This window comes from Mauremys mutica, chromosome 4, assembly GCF_020497125.1.
Source record: "Mauremys mutica isolate MM-2020 ecotype Southern chromosome 4, ASM2049712v1, whole genome shotgun sequence".
Taxonomy (NCBI): domain Eukaryota; kingdom Metazoa; phylum Chordata; order Testudines; family Geoemydidae; genus Mauremys; species Mauremys mutica.
The window spans coordinates 158,918,637-158,940,578 of record NC_059075.1 but is presented as its reverse complement, the minus strand read 5'-3'; the positions used below and the strand labels follow the sequence as shown (position 1 = coordinate 158,940,578).

The following is a 21,942-nucleotide window of genomic DNA, read 5'->3' as shown; positions in this document are numbered from 1 at the left end:
GCACGTCCGTAAATCAAGCAATCTGGCTCTAATTAATCAGCCACTGATCACAGCCAGCGACTGGCTCCACGGTGCCACGCGGAGCGGGCACATGCCGAGGTGTTAACGAGGGGAACGCCCCGCCACAGGATTTTGCTGGACTGGATGGGCTCCATTAGCCAGAGGGATTCCCCGCCTCTGGGACCTGGGCATAGGGTTTTAACGCCAGCGAGCTGGAGTGGTCCCAGTGCATCCCGATGCCCGTGATGCCCACCCCGTTGTGGTGGCCGGTGACGAAGGCCAGGACGTTGCCCTGCTCCAGGGGGACGGCGTTGAAGCTCTCCCCGGCCGGCTGGCCGAAGAAGAAGATGCGTCCGTGGCTGGTGGAGAAGATGAGCTGGAAGACGTAGGTGGAGTGTTTCCCGGAGAGCTGCGTGATTTCCTCGCCCGGGAACAGGGTCACCTCGTGATGGTTGCCCTGCTCGTAGCCGTACGTCTTGCTCCACGTGCCAGCAAATTGGAACTGGAGGCTGGGGGGAGATGAGCGGGTTGAGTCAGCCCCCCAACCCCTCAAGATGTGGGTAGAGCCCCAAAATCCCCCTCCCTTTCCCTGTCCACTGAGTCCCCTGCCGTTCCTCCAACCCTCGTGTCTGCTTCTGACTCCCCGTCCCCCCGCTGCTCCCCAAATCCCAGACCTCCCACCCCCCGATGCTGGATCTACCCCCCACTCCTCCAGCCCCCTCTGAGCCTCCCGCCCCCGGACTTACGCTTTGATGAAGCTGCTGGGGTGTTCCCAGACCCGGAAGGCCGTGATGGGCCCCCAGATGTGGTCTCCAGAGTAAGAGAACGAGGTCCCCACAGCCGAGCCGTACTCCCCGGAATAGGAGAACCGGGCCTGGGCTGGAACGAGGGAACGAGAGGATAGAACTGGGGCAGCTGGGATCAGAGATCGGCTCATACTGCGGGTGAGTGGGGGGCTGCGGGTCGGGAGTGAGGGGCACCGGCAGAGCTGGAGGGGGCAGGGCTGGGCAGGCAGGGGCTGCGGGTCGGGAGTGAGGGGCACCGGCAGAGCTGGGGGGGCAGGGCTGGGCTGGCAGGGGCTGCGGGTCGGGAGTGAGGGGCACCGGCAGAGCTGGGGGGGGGCAGGGCGGCGCTGCAAGGGGCTGCGGGACAGGAGTGAGGGGCACCGGCAGAGCTGGGGGGGCAGGGCTGGGCTGGCAGGGGCTGCGGGTCAGGAGTGAGGGGCACCGGCAGAGCTCGGGGGGGCAGGGCTGGGCTGGCAGGGGCTGCGGGTCGGGAGTGAGGGGCACCGGCAGAGCTGGGGGGGGGCAGGGCTGGGCTGGCAGGGGCTGCGGGTCGGGAGTGAGGAGCACCGGCAGGGCTGGGCTGGCAGGGGCTGCGGGTCGGGAGTGAGGGGCACCAGTGGGGCTGTGTGTTTGTTCTACTCACCTGCAGTTTCCGAGACCGAATTTGCCAGAAGGACAAAAGTCCCGAGGAGGGTTTGCAGCAGCAGCAGCATCCTGTACGGGACACATGTGACAGGCTGGGAAACCCCCGCCCCATTCCCCACCCCCTGAGCCAGCCAGGCCCTGCCCTGGAGCCGGATCAGAGCCCGCACCCCCCACCGGGGCCAGGCCCCCGCCCCATTCCCTGCCCCCCTGAGCCAGCCAGGCCCTGCCCTGGGGCCGGATCGGAGCCCCCACCCCCCACAGCGGACAGGCCCCTGCCCCATTCCCTGCCCCCCTGAGCCAGCCAGGCCCTGCCCTGGGCCCGGATCGGAGCCCCCACCCCCCGCAGGGGACAGGCCCCAGCCCCATTCCCCACCCCCTGAGCCAGCCAGGCCCTGCCCTGGGGCTGGATCAGAGCTGGTGCCCCCTGGAGGGGACAGGCCCCTGCCCCGTTCCCTGCCCCCTGAGCCAGCCAGGCCCTGCCCTGGGGCCGGATCGGAGCCCCCACCCCCCGCAGGGGACAGGCCCCTGCCCCATTCCCTGCCCCCTGAGCCAGCCAGCGTGTCAAAGAAAGCCGAGCCGCCCCTACCTGGTTCTGGGTCTCTCTGGGTGTGGAACTGGCTGGCCGGTGAATCCTCCTGCACCGTCTATATAGGTGCCTGGAGTGCGCTGGGTGTCACGTCATCGGGCGCATCTCCCGGGGGCCTGGAGTCGTGCCCAGGAAATCCCCAGCCAAAGATAACAAATCCCCACCCCGCAGGTTTGCCGAGCCCAGGGATGTCCCGCAATAGCAGCGCAGCACGTCAGCGAGCAGCCGGGGGGAGCTGAGTCCCAGCCTGAGTCCTTGGGGGCGGAGGGGGGACTCCGGATTGACCCCGGGGGAGGCAAATCCCAATGCTCCCCAACTCCATTGACAGTGGGGCCAGATCCTGCTCCCAGTTCCCCCAGGGCAAAGTCTGAACTCTTCCGGGGACCCGAAGCCTCACGCCGCCCAGAAGGCAAACAGGGATGTTTACGTTAAAGTGGGGGTTTGCCCACGAAAGCTTCTGCCCACAGAAATCTGTTAGTCTTTCAGGTGCCACCGGACTCCCCATTGTTTTTTTAAAAAAACCCTCGTGACCAAGCAAGCAAATCCCAGGCCTCTTCGGTGCCCAGGCCTGTGATTTCTCCAGGAGCCCCCAGCGAGGCGATTAATGTTCCTCGTGTGTCCCGGGCAGTTCCTGGGTCATTTGCCAGCAGACACGTGGATTGCGTTTGACTTTCGCTGTTTCGTAATCCAACTTTCTCACCTTCTTGTTCTAAGAAGCAGCTCTCAGCTGCCACCTGCAATCAGCCAGGGCGGGAGGTGGACTTCAAACCTCCCCGAGCCAGTGAAGGCCATCGCGGGGTCGCCTGCGTTAGCCCGGCGCTGCGATGTTTGGTCCAGACTGGCGTCCTTGGCTTGCAAATGCCCATCGGGGAAATCGCCCATGTTTGCGTTCCCAAAAGCACTGAGGAAAATCTATTTTCCTTGGCTCGCAGAGAAGCCAGGGGAAAGTTTGTTTGGTTTGGCGATGTGGCAGGGCTGACCCCTGCAGGGGGGGCCCTCCCGCAGGGCAATAGGCGGAGCCTGCCTCAGTTTACCATTTCTCCTCTTCTCCGCCACAGGGCAGTCGCCTCACCGGCTGGCAAAGGGAGATGGTCCCTCTCCGAGCCCTGTTCCCGCCCTGCTGCCGGGCATCGCTGATTCGTTCCCCAAATCTCGCGGGGTGAGTCGAGGCTCAGGAAAACACCCCGCGATGGGTTTGAAAGCGGCCGCCCCCGGCCCCGATGCAGGGCCCCCGAGTCCCGCCTGGGCGTCTCAGACACCCCAAAGCAAACCAGGTTCAAACGCAGCACGTCTCCGGGCCTGCGCTCAGGCTTCCTGCAACTCCTCATCTGCTGCCATTACCTCAGGGCTCCTGTTCCCAGCGCATCACCCCCAGACCCCTTCTGATTTGTGTCATTTATTCTTCTCCGTAGAGACTGTCCGGTTCGGCCCGTGGACACGGCAGAGGGGCCCTGCTGGCACGTGGTGGCATAGATCCCATTGGTAGATGTGCAGGTGAACGAGCCCCGGATGGTGTCGCCAGAGTAGCTACAGGGACAGAGCAGGCAACGAGGTTTGCTGCGGGGATTGGTTCCTGGGCTAGTGTTTCTGAAAGCTTATGCCCAACCGGCTAACACGGCTACCCCCTGACATTTGTCTGTCAGGGACGATTTCGTGTTTTCTCCCAGGTCACTGATAAAGATGTTCAATAGCAGAGGGCCAAGAACCAATCGCTGAGGGACCCCGCTGGGAACCCCTCCGCTTGCTGACACTTACAGTTACATTTCGAGATCTATCAGTTAGCCAGTTTTGAATCCATTCAGTGCGTGCCGTGTTCATTTTATATTGTCTACGTTTTTTCATCAAAATGTTGTGTGGTACCAAACACCCTACAGACGTCTAAGCTAGTACGTCCACCCTATTCCCTTTATCAACCAGAGTTGTAAGCTCACCGCAAAAAGAGATCGAGTTCGTTTGACAGGATCTATTTTCCACAAACCCGTGTTGACTGACATGAATTCCCATCCTTTTATTTAGGGTCATGTGATTGCCCTGTAATTCTAACGCTGGGTTCCCCAGCTCCCGCCAGTTTTCTCCCAACAGCTCCCATCAGATCTCTCTCCCAACTGTTCTGTGTGTGTCACACCCGCAACAAAGCAGCGTTTGATATTCTGGGTCTCAGACAACACAAAAGGCTGCAAAGACCATCAACGAAATTCTCTTTTGTTTCAGGTGTGGGGGACACGGGGAAAAGTTTCTTTGTTTGAGGGTTTGAGGATTGAAAAAAACCAGCCAGGAAAGTGTGTTTTGTCTGGGCCGTGGACACAACCCGGCGTCGTCTGTTGTGTCCAGGTCGTACCCAAGACACGTTCTCGGCATCTGGTCTGACACTGGTGGATAAACTCCCCTGGAACTCAGGAGCGTGCACTTCAAGCACCAGACGCCTTCCTGTGACATGTCTTCACAGCAGAGAGACCCTGCAATGCGCACCGGGGAGCGGGCAGGAGACCCCGCCGCAGGCCGCGGGCGGCGCCCAGACCCCACGGGGCCGCGGGCCAGAGGAAGAACCGAAGGGGAATCGGCCCCAACGTGGGGCGAAGCCTGTTTGCTTCGGGACGCAGCCGTAAAAGCTCCGGGTTCTGGTTCCACCGACAGGCCGGGGCCGTTTGCGGCAGCGAATGTGGTGGGTTGGTGGCTCCAGGCACCCGCAGCCAACGCCTCCCACCCACCCGCGAGCCCTTCGGCGACCTCTCTCCAGGAGCTATCGGCTACTCAAACAGGAGTGGCACCAACGCCCCTTATCGCCCGAGCTCCCTCCCTGGGGCACAGAGGCCGGGCTGGGACCAGCCAGGGTAAATCTGGGGGTGGCACCGCCTCCAGCGTGGGAATGCACAGGCGGAAAGCGACAGAAGAAGGACTTCAGCTGACACCTGTATCTTCAGCGCGTCAGTCCCATGGTTCGCTCTGGGGGCCAGAGCAGTTCCCTGGCTCCAGTCTCCCTCCTGCCGGTGACATTTAGGGTGAGACTTAGCACCTGTCGAAACAGCTGCTCCACCCCAGAGGCAGCCGCAGCTCATGGCTGGTTTATGTCCACTCCATTACAGCCTCCCTCTCAGGGCTCATGGGGGGCAGCTTCGGTCGCGATTGTTGGTGGAAGTCTGGGCAGGGGCCCTCCCCCTCCCCGGGTGAGAGTGGGGGGCTGCGGGTCGGGAGTGAGGGGCACCGGCAGAGCGGGGGGGGGGGGAGTCCAGGGCTGGGCTAGCAGGGGCTGCGAGTCGGGAGTGAGGGGCACTGGCAGAGCTGGGGGAGCTGTTTTACTCACCTGCAATTTCTGGGACCGAATTAGCCAGGAGGCCGAGGGTCACGACCCGGCTTTGCAGCGGCAGCATCCTGGGTACGGGATACAAGTGGCAGATGGGGGACCCCGGGTCCCAGGCCCCACCCCTGAGCCAGCCAGGCCCTGCCCCGGGGCCGGATCGGAGCCGGCGCCCCCTAGAGGGGAAATACATTTAGTTCTGTGTTAAGTTACTTGTATATAAAAATATCTTAATAAAGAAAACGATACAGTCAGAAATAAAAGCCGTGCTGCAGGGATCCGATACTAGCTCATGATGCTTAGGGACAATAGGAACAAGTAATAAAAATAGTGTTTGCTCATGTAACGAGAGAAACGTCACACTAAAACGATCACTAACGCCCGGTGCCTTATGACAACGCACTAGCACTGCGACAATTAATACTAGCGGCGTTCACGAGTTATCTCCCTGCAGAGACGAGCGGAGAAACGCCAGGACGTCGAGCGCAGGGCCCCGCCGGCCCAGCCGTTAATGGATCACAGAGGAGTTTTTCACACGCAGCGGCACATACCTGAGTGGGACCAGCTGGCTGAAGAATTAATCTGCATGGGCGTATTTATATGTAGCGATACACGCGTCACGTGCTCTAACACATCTCCCCGGGAGCTGGAGAGTTTCCCGGGAAAGCTGCCAGCCAAGAACCCAACCCTGCGCCCTGCCAGCACAAGTGATTATTACAGATTAGGGTTATTGTTGGGGTTGGGATAAGCCATTGTGCCAAATGCAACGCGAGGCGAAAGGGGAGCTGAGATCAGAATCCGGCTCGCACCCCACGGCAGTCAGGGCGTGACTCCGGATTGACCCCGGGGCAGCTGAGATCAGAATCCGGCTCTCATCCCACGGCAGTCAGGGCGTGACTCCGGATTGACCCCGGGGCAGCTGAGATCAGAATCCGGCTCTCACCCCACGGCAGTCAGGGCGTGACTCCGGATTGACCCCGGGGCAGCTGAGATCAGAATCCGGCTCTCACCCCACGGCAGTCAGGGCGTGACTCCGGATTGACCCCGGGGGAGCTGAGATCAGAATCCAGCTCTCACCCCACGGCAGTCAGGGCGTGACTCCGGATTGACCCCGGGGCAGCTGAGATCAGAATCCGGCTCTCACCCCACGGCAGTCAGGGCGTGACTCCGGATTGACCCCGGGGGAGCTGAGATCAGAATCCAGCTCTCACCCCACGGCAGTCAGGGCGTGACTCCGGATTGACCCCGGGGGAGCTGAGATCAGAATCCGGCTCTCACCCCACGGCAGTCAGGGCGTGACTCCGGATTGACCCCGGGGGAGCTGAGATCAGAATCCAGCTCTCACCCCACGGCAGTCAGGGCGTGACTCCGGATTGACCTTGTGGGAGCTGAGATCAGAATCCGGCCCTGACCCCATTGACACTGAGGCCGGATTTCAATCTCAGCTCCCTCGGAGAAAATCCTGAATTCTCACACGCGACTCCGGCCCTCACACAACCCGGCAGGCAAATAAAAAGATTATTTTAAAAAAATCTCTTGGTTTGTAACCAAATCTCAGGATTTTCGGCCAAATCTCCGGCCTTTCGGGGCCGGGACCAGTGACTGTTCGGCCCTCAGGAAGCCAGGCTGGGGCGGGTGACGGCTCCGTGTGTGCCCAGGGCAGTGCCCAGGTGATTTGCCAGCCGACGGGGGATTGTGTTTGTTTGGTTGTTATCTATTAACCCAGCGTCCTCACCTCCCCGCTCGGAGAAACGGCTCCCGGCTGCCAGCTGTGGCTCAGCTCGTTCGGCTCGGCCAGGCCCCTCGGTGCCCCACTTCCTTCGGGGGGCGGAGAACACAAGGCAAAGGCGGCTTTGTTTCGGGCTGACCCCTGCAGGGGGCGCCCTCCCCCCGTGAGACAGGCGTGTCCTGCCTCAGTTTACCATCCAGACCGCGCTTTGCCCCTCTCCTCCACCACGGGGTCGCCTCACCCGCCTGGGACACGGAGCTCGCCCCGCTCCGCGGGGAAATCCACCTTGCTTTGGGCTTGCCGAGGCCGGAGGAGCGACTGGGTTTGTCTGGGGCTCAGAGAGCCCCGGGGAAACACCGAGTTGTCGGGTCGCAGCCGCAGCAAAGCGACGGTTGTTGTGTCTGGGTCGTAGACGCCGCTCAGGGGCGTCTGATTTCTCCCCATCGCAGCCACAACCCGGCAGCGGCAGCGTCTGGGTCGCAGACACACAAGGGGGATTCTGGCTCGGGCTGGCTGCAAAGCCGACCAGGAGAATCTCGTGCTGGGGGCGGCGGGACCACGGGGACGCTCGGCTGGTTTGGTGGCAGACAGAGACGCTGGAGGCTTTGGTCTGGGCTGCAGACGCACCCCAGGAAGTGTGGGGGGGGGCGGGTGTCAGACACAACCCTGCGTCCCGGGCGCACACACCGAGCAGCAGCATCTGCTTCCTGCGCGTGGTGGACAGGGGCTCTCTGGGCACAGACCCCGTGGACCTCACGGCCGTCCCAGGCCTCCGCCCGTCCACTCCAAGCACCAGGCACCTCTCTGTGACGTGCCTCCTCCACCGTGAACACGGCGCCCAGCAAACAGCCCCTGCAATGCGCACCGGGGAGCGGGCAGGAGGCCCCGCCGCGGGCGCAGGCTGCGGGCGGCGCCCAGACCCCGCGGGGCCGCGGGCCAGAGGAAGAACCGAAGGGGAATCGGCCCCAACGTGGGGCGAAGCCTGTTTGCTTCGGGACGCAGCCGTAAAAGCTCCGGGTTCTGGTTCCACCGACAGGCCGGGGCCGTTTGCGGCAGCGAATGTGGTGGGTTGGTGGCTCCAGGCACCCGCAGCCAACGCCTCCCACCCACCCGCGAGCCCTTTGGCGACCTCTCTCCAGGAGCTATCGGCTACTCAAACAGGAGTGGCACCAACGCCCCTTATCGCCCGAGCTCCCTCCCTGGGGCACAGAGGCCGGGCTGGGACCAGCCAGGGCAAATCTGGGGGTGGCACCGCCTCCAGGAACCCGATATAAGGAGGCCATGAACTGAGGTCTCCAGCTTCAGCGGCTGGCCCAAGGAAAGGTAAGTGCCATGGCTGGAGCGTTCCTGCTCTGAGCTCTACAAACGGCCGCTCCACCCCAGAGCCGGCTGCATCCCAGTGTCGGGCGAGGGGGGTCCCTCGCGCTCCACCCCAGAGCCGGCTGCATCTCAGCGTCGGGCGAGGGGGGTCCCTCGCGCCCCACCCCAGAGCCGGCTGCATCCCAGCGTCGGGCGAGGGGGGTCCCTCGCGCTCCACCCCAGAGCCGGCTGCATCTCAGCGTCGGGCGAGGGGGGTCCCTCGCGCCCCACCCCAGAGCCGGCTGCATCCCAGTGTCGGGCGAGGGGGGTCCCTCGCGCTCCACCCCAGAGCCGGCTGCATCTCAGCGTCGGGCGAGGGGGGTCCCTCGCGCCCCACCCCAGAGCCGGCTGCATCTCAGCGTCGGGCGAGGGGGTCCCTCGCGCCCCACCCCAGAGCCGGCTGCATCCCAGCGTCGGGCGAGGGGGTCCCTCGCGCCCCACCCCAGAGCCGGCTGCATCTCAGCGTCGGGCGAGGGGGTCCCTCGCGCCCCACCCCAGAGCCGGCTGCATCCCAGCGTCGGGCGAGGGGGTCCCTCGCGCCCCACCCCAGAGCTGGCTGCATCCCAGCGTCGGGCGAGGGGGTCCCTCGCGCCCCACCCCAGAGCCGGCTGCATCCCAGCGTCGGGCGAGGGGGGTCCCTCGCACTCCACCCCAGAGCCGGCTGCATCTCAGCGTCGGGCAAGGGGGTCCCTCGCGCCCCACCCCAGAGCTGGCTGCATCTCAGCGTCGGGCAAGGGGGTCCCTCGCGCTCCACCCCAGAGCTGGCTGCATCCCAGTGTCGGGCGAGGGGGGTCCCTCGCGCTCCACCCCAGAGCTGGCTGCATCTCAGTGTCGGGCGAGGGGGGTCCCTCGCGCCCCACCCCAGAGCCGGCTGCATCCCAGCGTTGGGCGAGGGGGCCCCACCCCAGAGCTGGCTGCATCTCAGCGTCGGGCGAGGGGGTCCCTTGCGCCCCACCCCAGAGCTGGCTGCATCTCAGCGTCGGGCGAGGGGGGTCCCTCGCGCCCCACCCCAGAGCCGGCTGCATCTCAGCGTCGGGCGAGGGGGTCCCTCGCGCCCCACCCCAGAGCCGGCTGCATCTCAGCGTCGGGCGAGGGGGTCCCTCGCACTCCACCCCAGAGCCGGCTGCATCTCAGCGTCGGGCGAGGGGGTCCCTCGCACTCCACCCCAGAGCCGGCTGCATCTCAGCGTCGGGCGAGGGGGTCCCTCGCGCCCCACCCCAGAGCCGGCTGCATCTCAGCGTAGGGCGAGGGGGTCCCTCGCGCCCCACCCCAGAGCCGGCTGCATCCCAGCGTCGGGCGAGGGGGGTCCCTCGCGCTCCACCCGAGAGCCGGCTGCATCCCAGCGTCGGGCGAGGGGGTCCCTCGCGCTCCACCCCAGAGCCGGCTGCATCCCAGCGTCGGGCGAGGGGGTCCCTCGCGCTCCACCCCAGAGCCGGCTGCATCCCAGCGTCGGGCGAGGGGGGTCCCTCGCGCCCCACCCCAGAGCCGGCTGCATCCCAGCGTCGGGCGAGGGGGTCCCTCGCGCTCCACCCCAGAGCCGGCTGCATCTCAGCGTCGGGCGAGGGGGTCCCTCGCGCCCCACCCCAGAGCCGGCTGCATCTCAGCGTCGGGCGAGGGGGGACCCTCGCGCCCCACCCCAGAGCCGGCTGCATCCCAGCGTCGGGCGAGGGGGGTCCCTCGCGCCCCACCCCAGAGCCGGCTGCATCCCAGCGTCGGGCGAGGGGGGTCCTTCGTGCTCCACCCCAGAGCTGGCTGCATCCCAGCGTCGGGCGAGGGGGGTCCTTCGTGCTCCACCCCAGAGCTGGCTGCATCCCAGCGTCGGGCGAGGGGGTCCCTCGCGCCCCACCCCAGAGCTGGCTGCATCCCAGCGTCGGGCGAGGGGGTCCCTCGCGCTCCACCCCAGAGCCGGCTGCATCCCAGCGTCGGGCGAGGGGGTCCCTCGCACTCCACCCCAGAGCTGGCTGCATCCCAGCGTCGGGCGAGGGGGCCCCACCCCAGAGCTGGCTGCATCTCAGGTTCAGCTGTTGTTAGACGGATTTGGTAGGAATTTTCCAGTTCCTGGTGCCTGGAAAGGAGCCTTTGCAGGAAACGAACGGTTTGAAAATAAGGAACCCAGGCGAATTCCCTCCCCGCTGTCTGGTTTCAGACGTCCTGCCGAGACCCCCAGCCAGGATGCTCCGGTTCCTTCTCCTCGTGGCGATTGGCGCCAGCGTCTGCAGAGGTAGGAGCTCAGGGTGGGGGGAACAGGTGCGATCAGGGCGTGACTTGTGCTGCGTTTGGATGGGAGACGCTTAGAGTGGGGGTGGGGGTCCTCGCTCCCCAGAGCCAGCTGCATCCCAGTGCCGGGGGAGGGGTCCCTGTGTGCCCAGCCCCCGCCCTGCATCTCAAGTCTGATTTATCTTCCTGCAGCTCAGGACCAAGCTGCAGCAGCCTCGTTCTCCGGGCTCTATGGCGGCACCGGGGGGGACGAATTCTCCCAAACCAATTTTGAGATTGTCGGGCCCATCACTGCAATGAAGATCTGGACGGGCGTCCTGACCCTCCATGGGTGAGCTCTGGGACAGTGGGGGGCTGCGGGTCGGGAGTGAGGGGCACCGGCAGAGCTGGGGGGGGCAGGGCTGGGCTGGCAGGGGCTGCAGGTCGGGAGTGAGGGGCACCGGCAGAGTGGGGGGGGCAGGGCTGGGCTGGCGGGGGGCTGCGGGTCGGGAGTGAGGGGCACCGGCAGGGCTGGGGGGGGCAGGGCTGGGCTAGCGGGGGCTGCGGGTCGGGAGTGAGGGGCACCGGCAGGGCTGGGCTGGCAGGGGCTGCGGGTCGGGGCTGAGGGGCACCGGCAGAGCTGGGGGGGGCAGGGCTGGGCTAGCAGGGGCTGCGGGTCGGGAGTGAGGGGCACCGGCAGAGCGGGGGGCCAGGGGGCTGCGGGTCGGGGCTGAGGGGCACCTGCCGTCTCCCCAGGATCCAGGTTCGCTACGGGAACGCCTGGAGCAGTGTGAACGGGGCGGCCTGGGGGACGCTGGTGCAGATGGACCTGGAGCCGGGCGAGAGCGTCGTGCAGGTTCAAGGCAGTTACAGTTTCTGGGTCGTCACCTCGCTGACCTTCACCACCAGCCTGGGCCGCACCTTCCTGTTCGGGAACCAGAGCGGGGGCACCTTCCTGGCGCTGCCGGCGGCCCCGGGCTCCGTGCTCAGGGCCGTCAGCGGCCGGGCCGGCACCTACCTCTACGCCCTCGGCTTCCACTGGGGCGCCCCCCCCGCCAAGGCGGCGCCCTGCGGCGCCTGAGTCTGGGGAGGAGCCGCCCGGCCGCGCCGCCGGGGAGCCAATAAACTGCTCACCTGCACCCAGCCTGCGTCCCGGGTCTGTGTGAGACGCGTCGCGGCCAGCGGGGCCCCGGGGAGCCCCCGCCCCCTCCCGCTGCCTCGGGCTGGCGTCCCGGACGCCTGGGTCCCAACCCCCCTCCCGGACGCCTGGGTCCCAACCCCCCTCCCGAACGCCGGGGTCCCAACCCCCCTCCCGAACGCCTGGGTCCCAACCCCGCTCCCGGACGCCTGGGTCCCAACCCCCCTCCCGAACGCCTGGGTCCCAACCCCGCTCCCGGACGCCTGGGTCCCAACCCCGCTCCCGGACGCCTGGGTCCCAACCCCGCTCCCGGACGCCTGGGTTCCAACCCCCCTCCTGGACGCCTGGGTTCCGTTCCCCATCCCTCCCCTCCCCACCATCCTGGATGCCTGGGTCCAATTTCCCCTCCCTTCCCTCCCCTGGGTCCCACTCCCCGTCCCAGTCTCCAGAGGCCCTGCAGGGAGCTGTCCCGGACACCTGGATCCGGCTCCCAATCCTGGACACTGTCCACCACCCCAGGGAGCCCCACATGTCCCACCCCGGAGGGGCCGCGTCCCAGCGCCGGGCGAGGGGTCCCCGTGTGCCCAGCTCCCCGGAGGGGCCGCCTCCCAGCGCCGGGCAAGGGGTCCCCGGGTACCCGGCCCCCCGGAGGGGCCGCCTCCCAGCGCCGGGCGCGGGGTCCCCGTGTGCCCGGCCCCCCGGAGGGGCCGCCTCCCAGCGCCGGGCGCGGGGTCCCCGTGTGCCCGGCCCCCCGCAGGGGCCGCCTCCCAGCGCCGGGCGCGGGGTCCCCGTGTGCCCGGCCCCCGGAGGGGCCGCCTCCCAGCGCCGGGCGAGGGGTCCCCGGGTGCCCGGCCCCCCGGAGGGGCCGCCTCCCAGCGCCGGGCGAGGGGTCCCCGGGTGCCCGGCCCCCCGGAGGGGCCGCCTCCCAGCGCCGGGCGAGGGGTCCCCGTGTGCCCGGCCCCCCGGAGGGGTCGCCTCCCAGCGCCGGGCGAGGGGTCCCCGTGTGCCCGGCCCCCCGGAGGGGCCGCCTCCCAGCGCCGGGCGAGGTGCCTCCCGTAACGGCCGGACTGCAGAGCGGGGAAGGAAAAAGGTCCCACAAACAAACCTCTCGAATCCTTGGCTCCGGAGACGCCAGAAGAGCCGTCAGGGCTGGTTCCCGGCCCGTCGCGAAGGCTGGATCCGCCGGGACCCTGTTTTCTTGGTCCCGCCGCTTTCCCCCGGTCGAGTTCTTAGCCTATTTTGCCGTATTTCTGCCCAGCACCGGGATCCGGCGTCTCAGGCCCATTCCCCACTGCCCCTCGGCCGACGCTGCAGCTTTCGAGCACCGCGAGCCTAACGCTAACGCAGCGAACGCCGGCGCGCCGAGGGGCGCTGCAAACGGCACCGAAATGACCCTTTTCTTTCGCATCATCTCAGCCTGGGGGGGCCCACGCGGTCCGGGCCCGCTGCTCGTGCTCCTCGCCAAATTCACTTTAAACCCGCGGGGCACTTCCCCTCAGGCCCGGCGCTGGCTCCGAAGTGCCAAAGTCCCGTTAGAAAATAGGATTTAGACTTTGAAATCGGTGAGGGGCTGAGCGCAGCAGCACCAGAATCCGGCGGCAAATCCCGGCCTCTCCGGTTTGTCCGAACTCAGCCAGCCCGTCTCTCGCCGCGATTTCTTTGGGCTGATCTCGGGCGCTGGACACGTACGACTCCACCCACGGCCTCCGCGGCTCGGCCGTTCATTGCGACGGCCCCTTGGGTCGGTGAGTCGTGCCCACGCGCAGGCGTCGCGTGTTCACCGGAAAGTTGAATCATGATTCTTGCGTTCTCTCCCCGGCTCTGGGAGGGGAGTCGGGGCTAGTGGTTAGAGTGGGGGGGTGCTGGGAGCCAGGACTCCTGGGTTCTCTCCCCGGCTCTGGGAGGGGAGTGGGGTCTAGTGGTTAGAGCAGGGAGGCTGGGCGCCAGGACTCCTGGGTTCTCTCCCCGGCTCTGGGAGGGGAGTGGGGGCTAGTGGTTAGAGTGGGGGGTGCTGGGAGCCAGGACTCCTGGGTTCTCTCCCCAGCTCTGGGAGGGGAGTGGGGGTTAGAGCAGGGGGACTGGGAGCCAGGACTCCTGGGTTCTCTCCCCAGCTCTGGGACGGCAGTGGGGGCTGGTGGATCAGAGCTAACTCCATGACTCAAAGAAAATAGATTTCCTCAATGCTCTTGGCAACCCAAACACAAGGAGGTTTTCCCTGTGGGATTTTTGCCACCCGAGGAAGCCATCTGGAGACCCCCCACTCAACGTCCTTAGCCTGTGAGTGGGTGGGAGGCTCCGGCAGCTGGGGGTGGTTACATAGGAACAAGGAGGCGAGAAAGTTGGATTAAGAGAGAGCCAAAGACAAATACGCTCTATGTATCTGCTGGGTGGAAACTCGAACCGCCCCAGCCTGGGATCCTTAACTGTGATTTGTTTGCCTGGCAGGTTGTGTGAGGGCCGGAGTCACCTGTGAGAGTTCAGGATTTACTCCAGGGGATCTGAGATTGAAATCCGGCCCCAGTGCAAATGGGTTCAGGGCAGAATTCTGATCTCAGGTCCCCTGGGGGTCAATCCGGAGTCACTCCCTGACTGCAGTGGGCTGAGGGCTGGATTCTGATCTCAGGTCCCCGGGGGGTCAATCCGGAGTCACTCCCTGACTGCAGTGGGCTGAGGGCTGGATTCTGATCTCAGGTCCCCGGGGGGTCAATCCGGAGTCACTCCCTGATTGCAGTGGGGTGAGGGCTGGATTCTGATCTCAGGTCCCCGGAGGCTGAATCCGGAGTCACTCCCTGATTGCAGTGGGCTGAGGGCTGGATTCTGATCTCAGGTCCCCTGGGGGTCAATCCGGAGTCACTCCCTGACTGCAGGGTGGTGAGGGCTGGATTCTGATCTCAGGTCCCCGGGGGGTCAATCCGGAGTCACTCCCTGATTGCAGTGGGGTGAGGGCTGGATTCTGATCTCAGGTCCCCGGGGGCTGAATCCGGAGTCACTCCCTGACTGCAGTGGGGTGAGGGCTGGATTCTGATCTCAGGTCCCCGGGGGGTCAATCCGGAGTCACTCCCTGATTGCAGGGTGGTGAGGGCTGGATTCTGATCTCAGGTCCCCGGGGGCTGAATCCGGAGTCACTCCCTGACTGCAGTGGGCTGAGGGCTGGATTCTGATCTCAGGTCCCCTGGGGGTCAATCCGGAGTCACTCCCTGACTGCAGGGTGGTGAGGGCTGGATTCTGATCTCAGGTCCCCGGGGGGTCAATCCGGAGTCACTCCCTGATTGCAGTGGGGTGAGGGCTGGATTCTGATCTCAGGTCCCCGGGGGCTGAATCCGGAGTCACTCCCTGACTGCAGTGGGGTGAGGGCTGGATTCTGATCTCAGGTCCCCGGGGGGTCAATCCGGAGTCACTCCCTGATTGCAGTGGGGTGAGGGCTGGATTCTGATCTCAGGTCCCCGGGGGCTGAATCCGGAGTCACTCCCTGACTGCAGTGGGGTGAGGGCTGGATTCTGATCTCAGGTCCCCGGGGGGTCAATCCGGAGTCACTCCCTGATTGCAGTGGGGTGAGGGCTGGATTCTGATCTCAGGTCCCCGGGGGCTGAATCCGGAGTCACTCCCTGACTGCAGTGGGGTGAGGGCTGGATTCTGATCTCAGGTCCCCTGGGGGTCAATCCGGAGTCACTCCCTGACTGCAGTGGGGTGAGGGCTGGATTCTGATCTCCGCTCCCCAGGGGGTCAATCTGGAGTCACTCCCCGACTGCAGTAGGGTGAGGGCTGGATTCTGATCTCAGGTCCCCGGGGGCTGAATCCGGAGTCACTCCCTGACTGCAGGGTGGTGAGGGCTGGATTCTGATCTCAGGTCCCCGGGGGCTCAATCCGGAGTCACTCCCTGACTGCAGTGGGGTGAGGGCTGGATTCTGATCTCAGGTCCCCGGGGGCTGAATCCGGAGTCACTCCCTGATTGCAGTGGGGTGAGGGCTGCATTCTGATCTCAACTTCCTCTTTTCTATTCTTGGCGTTTGGCGCAATCGGCTTTGCAGCCAGCCAGAGCCAGAATCCCCTTGTGTGTCTGCGACCCAGACGCTGCCGTTGCCGGGTTGTGGCTGCGATGTGAGGAAATCAGACGCCCCTGAGCGGCGTCTACGACCCAGACACAACAACCGTCGCTTTGCTGCGGCTGCGACCCGACAACTCGGTGTTTCCCCGGGGCTCTCTGAGCCCCAGACAAACCCAGACGCTCCTCCGGCCTCGGCAAGCCCAAAGCAAGGTGGATTTCCCCGCGGAGCGGGGCGAGCTCCGTGTCCCAGGCGGGTGAGGCGACCCCGTGGTGGAGGAGAGGGGCAAAGCGCGGTCTGGATGGTAAACTGAGGCAGGACACGCCTGTCTCACGGGGGGAGGGCGCCCCCTGCAGGGGTCAGCCCGAAACAAAGCCGCCTTTGCCTTGTGTTCTCCGCCCCCCGAAGGAAGTGGGGCACCGAGGGGCCTGGCCGAGCCGAACGAGCTGAGCCACAGCTGGCAGCCGGGAGCCGTTTCTCCGAGCGGGGAGGTGAGGACGCTGGGTTAATAGATAACAACCAAACAAACACAATCCCCCGTGGGCTGGCAAATCACCTGGGCACTGCCCTGGGCACACACGGAGCCGTCACCCGCCCCAGCCTGGCTTCCTGAGGGCCGAACAGTCACTGGTCCCGGCCCCGAACGGCCGGAGATTTGGCCGAAAATCCTGCAATCTGGTTACCAACCAAGAGATTTTTTTTAAACGTTCTGTTTATTTGCCTGCCGGGTTGTGTGAGGGCCGGAGTCGCGTGTGAGAATTCGGGATTTATTCCAAGGGAGCTGAGATCGAAATCCGGCCCCAGTGTCAATGGGGTCAGGGCCGGATTCTGATCTCAGCTCCCCCTGGTCTCTTGCACCCCTAACTCCGCCTCCTCCCAGGGTGCCAATGTAAGGTGGGACCCAGGCATCCTGCACCCCATCTCCGCCCCCCTGGGTGCCAACGTGAGGTGGGACCCAGGCGTCCTGCACCCTAATCTCCCTCCCCCAACCCAGTCACTCTTTTGGGGCTGGACTGTTTCGTGGGACTCCCTCTCCCCGATTCCCAGGGAGCCGCGTCATGGCCCGAGGGGCCGCACGGTGACACAGCCAGGCCGGGCAGGACGCCGGGCCGAGGGTCGTGTCTATCAAGGTGTATTGGGCTCGATTTCCGTGTTCGCCGCTGCCTGGGGGGTCGGGGGGGAGACACCGATTCCCTGGCCGCAGCTGCAGCGATTCGCAGCGTTGGCGCGTTACGGCCGCTCCCGGTCCCGTGTCAAAATCTACAAAGGCGACTCCCTCAAAGCCAACGCGGAGGCGTTCGGTCCCTGCGCCCGGCCGGCCGGTTCAGTGACCGGTGGCGACGGTTTTCGCCTGGGTTCGTGTGAGTGCAGAGACGCCGCGGGGGGACCGGGGGTCACGTGTGAAACATCGGGACGGGGGGCGGGGAGACGGGGTCCTATCTAAGCCAAAGCCCCAAACACGGGGGGTGCCCTATACACCTGGGACATCTGGTCACCCTAGATATTTGTATATATAACCAAATATAAATGTATTTCCCCACTAGGGGGCACCAGCTCCCACCCAGCCCCACGGCGGGGACTGGCTGGCTCAGGGGGCAGGGAATGGGGCAGGGGCCTGTCCCCTCTAGGGGGCGTCGGCTCCCCCCCGGCCCCAGGGCAGGGCCTGGCTGGCTCAGGGGGGCAGGGAATGGGGCAGGGGCCTGTCCCCTCTAGGGGGCATCGGCTCCCCCCCGGCCCCAGGGCAGGGCCTGGCTGGCTCAGGGGGGCAGGGAATGGGGCAGGGGCCTGTCCCCTCCAGGGGGCGCTGGCTCCCCCCCAGCCCCAGGGCAGGGCCTGGCTGGCTCAGGGGGGCAGGGAATGGGGCAGGGGCCTGTCCCCTCTAGGGGGCGTCGGCTCCCACCCGGCTGCAGGGAGCAGGCAGGGGGCGCCGTGGGGCAGGATCAGCTGGATCCCCCAATCTCCCCCCTTGCTGGGGGTCCCCAGCCCCCCCAAATATTAACCCTCCTCCCCCTGACAGTTCTGTCCTGACAGAGCTGGTGTCAATGAATCAGCAGCACAAACTCTCTCTTGGTTGTGCCTTTCGGACACTTGCCCCCCCGGCACCCGCAATGGGGGAAAAGCCTCCCCCGGCCCCCTTCCCACATGGGGGATTCACCCCACACCGTCTCCTCTGCACCATACGGGGTACAACCCCCCCCCCCCCCCGCCTCCAACACAAACCCACACTGCTGTGTGAGCTGCACCAGGGTGAAGGAGCCCACTCCCCTCCCAGAGCTGGGGAGAGAACCCAGGAGTCCTGGCCCCGAGCCCCCCCACCTCGCTCTAACTCACTAGCCTCCACCCCCACCCCGAGCTGGGAGAGAACCCAGGAGTCCTGCCCCCCGTTCCCCAGCTGCTCCGAGCACAGAATAACCCCAGATCCTTAAATCAGGCTCAGCCGCCTTGTGTGTCCGTGTCTCTGCTGTGCCCTAGGGCCCGTGAGAGGAGGAGAAAGGGCTTGATGCTGCTGCTAAATCCGGAGTCACCCCTGCCTGCAACGGGGGCAGGAGCCCAGCTCCCCCGGGGTCAATCCAGAGTCACTCCTGACAGCAATGGCCTGGGTTCTGATCCCAGCTCCCCCGGGGTCAATCCGGAGTCACTCCTGACAGCAATGGCCTGGGGCCAGGGCTGGGTTCTGATCCCAGCTCCCCCGGGGTCAATCCGGAGTCACTCCTGATAGCAATGGCCTGGGGCCAGGGCTGGGTTCTGATCCCAGCTCCCCCGGGGTCAATCCGGAGTCACTCCTGACAGCAATGGCCTGGGGCCAGGGCTGGGTTCTGATCCCAGCTCCCCCGGGGTCAATCCGGAGTCACTCCTGACAGCAATGGCCTGGGGCCAGGGCTGGGTTCTGATCCCAGCTCCCCCGGGGTCAATCCGGAGTCACTCCTGACAGCAATGGCCTGGGGCCAGGGCTGGGTTCTGATCCCAGCTCCCCCGGGGTCAATCCGGAGTCACTCCTGATAGCAATGGCCTGGGGCCAGGGCTGGGTTCTGATCCCAGCTCCCCCGGGGTCAATCCGGAGTCACTCCTGACAGCAATGGCCTGGGGCCAGGGCTGGGTTCTGATCCCAGCTCCCCCGGGGTCAATCCGGAGTCACTCCTGACAGCAATGGCCTGGGGCCAGGGCTGGGTTCTGATCCCAGCTCCCCGGGGTCACTCCGGAGTCACTCCTGACAGCAATGGCCTGGGGCCAGGGCTGGGTTCTGATCCCAGCTCCCCCGGGGTCAATCCGGAGTCACTCCTGACAGCAATGGCCTGGGGCCAGGGCTGGGTTCTGATCCCAGCTCCCCCGGGGTCAATCCGGAGTCACACCCTGTTACTCCAGCCGCGCCCGAACCCTGGAGGCCAATAAGAGCCCCCGGCGTTTCCCAGGCTCGTGGCGCGGTCGGGCTGAAGGGGCCTTGAGGATCCCCCCGAAGAGGCGTCGCTTGAGCCCTCCCGGGGTCACCCCGACTCTCGGGAACATTCCCCCGCAGCTCAGAAGTTTGTCGGCCCCATTTCAGGATTTTTAACCGCCCACCTCCTCCTCCTGACAGAATCAACAGCCCCCAGCTACACCCCCTGAGACTCCAAGAGCAGTGTCATGCGTTAGGGTTTTAATTAGCACCTCGTTAGCGCAAACAGGCTGCAGTTAATCGACAACTAATTATGGCAAAGCATCGGTACCACCGTGCCCGAAGGAGCGGGTACAAGCAGGTGAACGCACAGAGGTCGGGTTAGTCTGCGGAACAGCCTGCCACTTGATTTCGCTGCTGCTTAATTTCATGAGATCATGTAACCCCCCCTCCCCTCGCTGCCCCCCAAACCCACTGACCCTCCCCCCAATCCCTCCCGCCCCTCACTGCCCCCCAAACCCACCGACCCTCCCCCCAATCCCTCCCTCCGTTCGCTGCCCCCCAAACCCACTGACTCTCCCCCCAATCCCTCCCTCCGTTCGCTGCCCCCCAAACCCACCGACCCTCCCCCCAATCCCTCCCTCCCCTCGCTGCCTCCCTAACCCTCCGACCCTCCACCAATCCCTCCCTCCCCTCGCTGCCCCCCAAACCCACCGACCCTCCCCCAATCCCTCCCTCCCCTCGCTGCCCCCCCAAACCCACCGACCCTGCCCCAATCCCTCCCTCCCAAACCCACCGACCCAGCCCCAAAACCCTCCCTCCCCTCACTGCTCCCCAAACCCACTGACTCTCCCCCAATCCCTCCCTCCCCTCGCTGCCCCCCAAACCCACCGACCCTGCCCCAATCCCTCCCTCCCAAACCCACCGACCCTCCCCCAAACCCTCCCTCCCCTCACTGCTCCCCAAACCCACTGACTCTCCCCCAATCCCTCCCTCCCCTCGCTGCCCCCCAAACCCACCGACCCTGCCCCAATCCCTCCCTCCCAAACCCCCCGACCCTCCCCAAAACCCTCCCTCCCCTCACTGCTCCCCAAACCCACTGACTCTCCCCCAATCCCTCCCTCCCCTCGCTGCCCCCCAAACCCACCGACCCTGCCCCAATCCCTCCCTCCCAAACCCACCGACCCTCCCCCAAACCCTCCCTCCCCTCACTGCTCCCCAAACCCACTGACTCTCCCCCAATCCCTCCCCCCCCTCGCTGCCCCCCAAACCCACCGACCCTGCCCCAATCCCTCCCTCCCAAACCCACCGACCCTCCCCCAAACCCTCCCTCCCCTCACTGCTCCCCAAACCCACTGACTCTCCCCCAATCCCTCCCTCCCCTCGCTGCCCCCCAAACCCACCGACCCTGCCCCAATCCCTCCCTCCCAAACCCACCGACCCTCCCCCAAACCCTCCCTCCCCTCACTGCTCCCCCAAACCCACTGACTCTCCCCCAATCCCTCCCCCCTCGCTGCCCCCCAAACCCACCGACCCTGCCCCACTGCCTCCCTCCCAAACCCACCGACCCTCCCCCAAACCCTCCCTCCCCTCGCTGCTCCCCCAAACCCACCGACCCTCCCCCAATCCCTCCCTCCCCTCGCTGCCCCCCAAACCCACCGACCCTGCCCCAATCCCTCCCTCCCAAAACCACCGACCCTCCCCCCAAACCCTCCCTCCCCTCACTGCTCCCCAAACCCACTGACACTCCCCCAATCCCTCCCTCCCCTCGCTGCCACCCCAAACCCACCTCCCCTGCCCCAATCCCTCCCTCCCCATCCCACCGACCCTCCCCCAAACCCTCCCTCCCCTCACTGCTCCCCAAACCCACTGACTCTCCCCCAATCCCTCCCTCCCCTCGCTGCCCCCCAAACCCACCGACCCTGCCCCAATCCCTCCCTCCCAAACCCACCGACCCTCCCCCAAACCCTCCCTCCCCTCACTGCTCCCCAAACCCACTGACTCTCCCCCAATCCCTCCCTCCCCCTCGCTGCCCCCCCAAACCCACCGACCCTGCCCCAATCCCTCCCTCCCAAACCCACCGACCCTCCCCCAAACCCTCCCTCCCCTCACTGCTCCCCAAACCCACTGACTCTCCCCCAATCCCTCCCTCCCCTCGCTGCCCCCAAACCCACCGACCCTGCCCCAATCCCTCCCTCCCAAACCCACCGACCCTCCCCCAAACCCTCCCTCCCTCACTGCTCCCCCAAACCCACTGACTCTCCCCCAATCCCCTCCCCCCCCTCCCTGCCCCCCCCCCCCCCCGACCCCGCCCCAATCCCTCCCTCCCAAACCCACCGACCCTCCCCCAAACCCTCCCTCCCCTCACTGCTCCCCCAAACCCACTGACTCTCCCCCAATCCCTCCCTCCCCTCGCTGCCCCCCAAACCCACCGACCCTGCCCCAATCCCTCCCTCCCAAACCCACCGACCCTCCCCCAAACCCTCCCTCCCCTCGCTGCTCCCCAAACCCACTGACTCTCCCCCAATCCCTCCTCCCCTCCGCTGCCCCCACACCCACCGACCCTGCCCCAATCCCTCCCTCCCAAACCCACCGACCCTCCCCCAAACCCTCCCTCCCCTCACTGCTCCCCAAACCCACTGACTCTCCCCCAATCCCTCCCTCCCCTCGCTGCCCCCCAAACCCACCGACCCTGCCCCAATCCCTCCCTCCCAAACCCACCGACCCTCCCCCAAACCCTCCCTCCCCTCACTGCTCCCCAAACCCACTGACTCTCCCCCAATCCCTCCCTCC

General features: G+C 65.9%; 1 protein-coding gene across 1 annotated transcript in view; it reads right to left on the bottom strand.

Annotated features, from left to right (window-relative positions):
• Nucleotides 1-30: 30 nt before the first annotated feature.
• The window catches only part of LOC123369190, a 27,750-nt gene continuing 5,838 nt past the window's right edge, over nt 31-21,942 (bottom strand). Inside the window, exons 3-8 of the mRNA XM_045014549.1 lie at nt 7,282-7,512; nt 5,318-5,385; nt 4,355-4,443; nt 1,429-1,552; nt 747-879; nt 31-509 (exon numbers count right to left, since the gene is read on the bottom strand). Coding sequence (XP_044870484.1) covers nt 155-509; nt 747-879; nt 1,429-1,552; nt 4,355-4,443; nt 5,318-5,385; nt 7,282-7,512 — 1,000 coding nt within the window. The 3' untranslated portion in view covers nt 31-154. The remainder of the gene's footprint in view (nt 510-746; nt 880-1,428; nt 1,553-4,354; nt 4,444-5,317; nt 5,386-7,281; nt 7,513-21,942) is intronic.